This window comes from Tripterygium wilfordii, chromosome 1, assembly GCF_013401445.1.
Source record: "Tripterygium wilfordii isolate XIE 37 chromosome 1, ASM1340144v1, whole genome shotgun sequence".
Taxonomy (NCBI): domain Eukaryota; kingdom Viridiplantae; phylum Streptophyta; class Magnoliopsida; order Celastrales; family Celastraceae; genus Tripterygium; species Tripterygium wilfordii.
In genome coordinates this window covers 4342427-4346344 of record NC_052232.1, presented here as the reverse complement: position 1 = coordinate 4346344, position 3918 = coordinate 4342427, and the positions used below count along the sequence as shown (strand labels likewise).

The window sequence follows — 3918 nt, the reverse complement described above, 5'->3', positions numbered from 1 at the left end:
AGACAAAGAGAATTGAGATATAATGAGGAGAGAGAAATTCAAATATTAAGTTTCAGTTTTTGATTTTTAAAATTACCATGGTGGACAGTTGATGTGGCTTGCCATATCATTTATGGACCATTATAGACAAAAATCTTAGGGATACTTATCATTTTTCATAATGTATGTATTAGATCATTTGGTTACATAATTACGTATTTCTCTTTTGAACCTTCATTTATTAAGTTAGATAAGTGCACTATAATTGCACTAGTCAAATGGTCAGAAGATTTATGTAATACTCCGTGTTTAGATGTAGAACCCGAGGATTGATAGTACATTATAAGTTTATTTGAGATACGACACCAATAGAGTCTAAATTTCACTATTATCAGAGCCGGCTCAGCTCGTTGATCAGAGTGGTTCAACTAACATTTCTTAACAATAATAGGTCAATTCTCATGTTGAACCGAATAAGCAAATGACCACATTTGATCATTTAAACCCGTGGTTAAATCGTAAGCCGTGCGGTTATTTGATCACAGGTTCCAATGAAAAATTAATTATAAAAGAATTAAAGAAAACATTTTACCTTTATGGCTTACCCCTTGTAAGCTTTTATATTAAACATGTCATATTATATTTATTGTTCTTCTCATATCAAATTAAGAGAGAAACAAACCCACCAAAGAGAAACCCAATTAGGGGTCACCATTTGACCCGCGGGCCTTGATCCGACCTGAGTCTAAAATTACATTAGGTCTAGGTAGCCCGACCCTATGCCTCAAGAGAGTCTGGGCTCCATTTCTGGGGCAGGGCTTGGCTCAAAGCCCGACACTCGAACTAACTTTGGGTTGGCCCAAACTGAAGCCCAGTCCGGAGCCTGACCAATAACATCATACATTATGTATACACATATAATATACATACATACATACATATATATATATATATATATATATATATATAGAAATTCTCCTATGTGGACCAAAAGTGTGGACCAAGTTTGTAGACTTGTTTTTCAACCATAGATGTGGTGGGTCCCATAATAAATGTGTGGCCCCCACTTATGTTGTGGTTTATTACAACCATTGGATTTTGGTCCACAAACTTTGTCTACACTTTTTGGTCCACATACGAGAATTCCTATATATATATATATATATATATATGTTCACTGTCTGTTTTTTTTTGAAAGGGAAAGGACTCCCTGATCTTGGTTGAACAAAAGAAACCAAGACGGCACTTGTCCAATGAACTAGTACAGCTCACGACCTTAACGCCAATACAAACATGGACACCAATACAAACATAAGAAGCAAATTTCTTGGCCCAACAACAACTTGTGAACTTGACAAACTAGGCGCACCATCATGTATCAATGTCTTCAGAAGAAAAGTTGGTGGGACTTCTAAGCAAACCACTGTCTTTATATATAAATACATATATACACCAGTACTCTTACGCGGGATCCTGCATTTTCATTAATTTACGGGATGTCAATTTTGACCGCATGATTAATCCAATGCCCCCCATTAGTGCATACCTCTTTACCTATTTTTAGACCCACTTCAATGCTTAACCCATTTTCATTGTCACAACTCTCACTTGAATCCTCCTCTATCAAATCTCCATCTCAATCAAGGGCGGAACCAGGAATTGGAGTTGGGGGGGCTACTAGAAGTTGATGGGGGTCCGGGGGGAGCGCCCCTGGAATTTTTTTTAGAGTTATTTATGACATTACACCTATTTAACGCATAAAATAACCGTAAAACATTAGCATAAATACATAATTAAAGTTGATAAAACAAAATACCTTACACAATATGAGATAATATCTATTGAAGTTGTGCCCGACGAGACTTCAAGGAATAAAAATCATCTATTACAGAATCTAAATTGACTTTCTCAGCAAGTTCTCGTTCAATGTAAAGAACCATGCAATCTGCAAGAAATTCGTCATCCATTTTGTTACGGAGAGCTGTCTTAACATGCTTCATGGCTGAAAATGCCTGTTCTGTAGTCGTCGTCGAAACAGGAAGAGTTAATACTAGACGAATCAATCTCTCAGTCAGATAATAGTTATGTGACTTTCTTGACGTAACTAAGTTGTGACAAAATTCAGAAAGTGTAGAAACTCTTTGAAACTCAGGATCAAGTATTACATCATACTGATAATGCTCCAACTCACATCTCAAAGCATGGATTTCTTGTGAACTGAAATCTTGAGTATAAAATTTGCTTGCAAAATTGCATATGTCGTCAATTTTAAATGCTTTGAAGGAATCACTCGGATCCAAAGCAGAGCTTAGAGTAAGAAGTTCCACTGATTTCTCGTTGAATCTACTATTTAACTCCATCAACTGAAAATCAATTACCTCATTGAAGACATCAAAGTGATAATGGTGTTCGATTGTAATAGGATCTTGTCGTTGACATGAACGACACACTCTATAACGACCACCCATATCAGGAATATCAATGTCATGTTTGGTACAAAATAACTTCACTTTCTAAAAAAATGTATCCCACTCATCTTGTCTAAATCTGGAAAGGAGAGCTTTCGTTGTTGAAACTAATCTCAAAGCATTCAAGATATCCAAGGATTTACGTTGTAGAGCTTGGCAAAGTAAATCTGTGATTCCCATGATTTTATCAATCAAATGCAAGAGAAATATGAACTCAAAGGTCATAATTGCAGCACAAACACCACTAGCTTCCCCACGTATAGATCCAATTGCCCCATCGTTACTGAGATGTTCAAGAACTTTACATGATGCACCATACATTTTTATCAAGCTCCTAACAGAGTCATAGTGAGAGCTCCAACGAGTGGCTCCAGCTCGATGAAGTGCACTCATTTGATTAGCTCCTCTACCAGACTGTCTTTCTCTAGTAGCCAACATGAGAGTGATCTCATCCCGTTGAGTAGATTGTAACTCACTAATGCGTTTAGGAGAAGAACCCACAAGATTAACAACGGAAGTCAAATGTGAAAAGAATTGCCAAATGCAAGGCATCTCCTTAGCTGCTGCCACTAATGCTAGTTGCAGTCGATGGGCAAAACAATGAACATAATATGCATATGGACAATCTTTGAGAAACAACGCTTGAAGTCCATTCCAAGCACCCCGCATATTGCTAGCACCATCATACCCTTGACCACGCATCATTTGAACTTGGAGATTGTACCTTGTAAGAATATTAGAAAGCTCAAAGTAATGCTATAATTCAAACATTAATAGTTGAAGATTGTAGAGCTCAAAGTGACAAGAGATTGTACCTTGTAAGAATAACGGAGATTTCATTTTTCAGAGTAATTGCTGCAGTATCACTAACACCAACAATATCAAAAAAGCGCTCAATTAGAATGCCCGCGCGATTGACAAATCTTAACACAATTGCCATTTGCTCTCTTTTAGCAGCATCTTGTGCTTCATCAACAAGAATACAATAACTTGCATCCCCAATTTCCTCACGAATCACCATTCTCACTTTGTTAGCAAGAAGGTGCAAGATTTCCTTTTGTATTTTTGGACTTGTATATGTTGCATTTTGAGGGGCATTCTCCAATACCACCTTTGCAATATCCTCATTTAAAGTAGCCATCATCTTTACCATTTCAATAAAATTCCCTCGATTTAATGAATGAGGGGATTCATCATGGCCTCTAAACGCACATCCCTGAAATGCAAGCCAACGAATACTCTGAATTGTTGTCTTCAAGCGCAACCTATTCTTCATGACATCCTCCTTTGATTGTGCATTCATTACCTTGTCAATATGTTGGGTTGGTTTCATCAAATCCTGGACACATCTCACACAATTGTTATGTGATGAAGATACACTTCCAACATGAACAAGAAATACACATTTCTCTCCGTTGTTAACTCTCTTCCAATTGTTGAACCCTTCATTACCTAAAGCAGAACTACTTTT

At 37.1% G+C, this 3918-nt stretch overlaps 1 protein-coding gene across 1 annotated transcript; it reads right to left on the bottom strand.

Moving 5' to 3' along the window:
* Window positions 1–2453: 2453 nt before the first annotated feature.
* LOC120002760 (zinc finger MYM-type protein 1-like) lies at window positions 2454–3407 on the bottom strand. Its single transcript, XM_038851567.1, has 2 exons — window positions 3263–3407; window positions 2454–3171 (listed from the first exon to the last, which is right to left on the bottom strand). Exons 1-2 carry the CDS (start codon window positions 3385–3387, stop codon window positions 2493–2495), a joined length of 804 nt encoding a protein of 267 aa, XP_038707495.1. The 5' UTR covers window positions 3388–3407; the 3' UTR covers window positions 2454–2492.
* Between the last annotated feature and the right edge of the window lie 511 nt (window positions 3408–3918).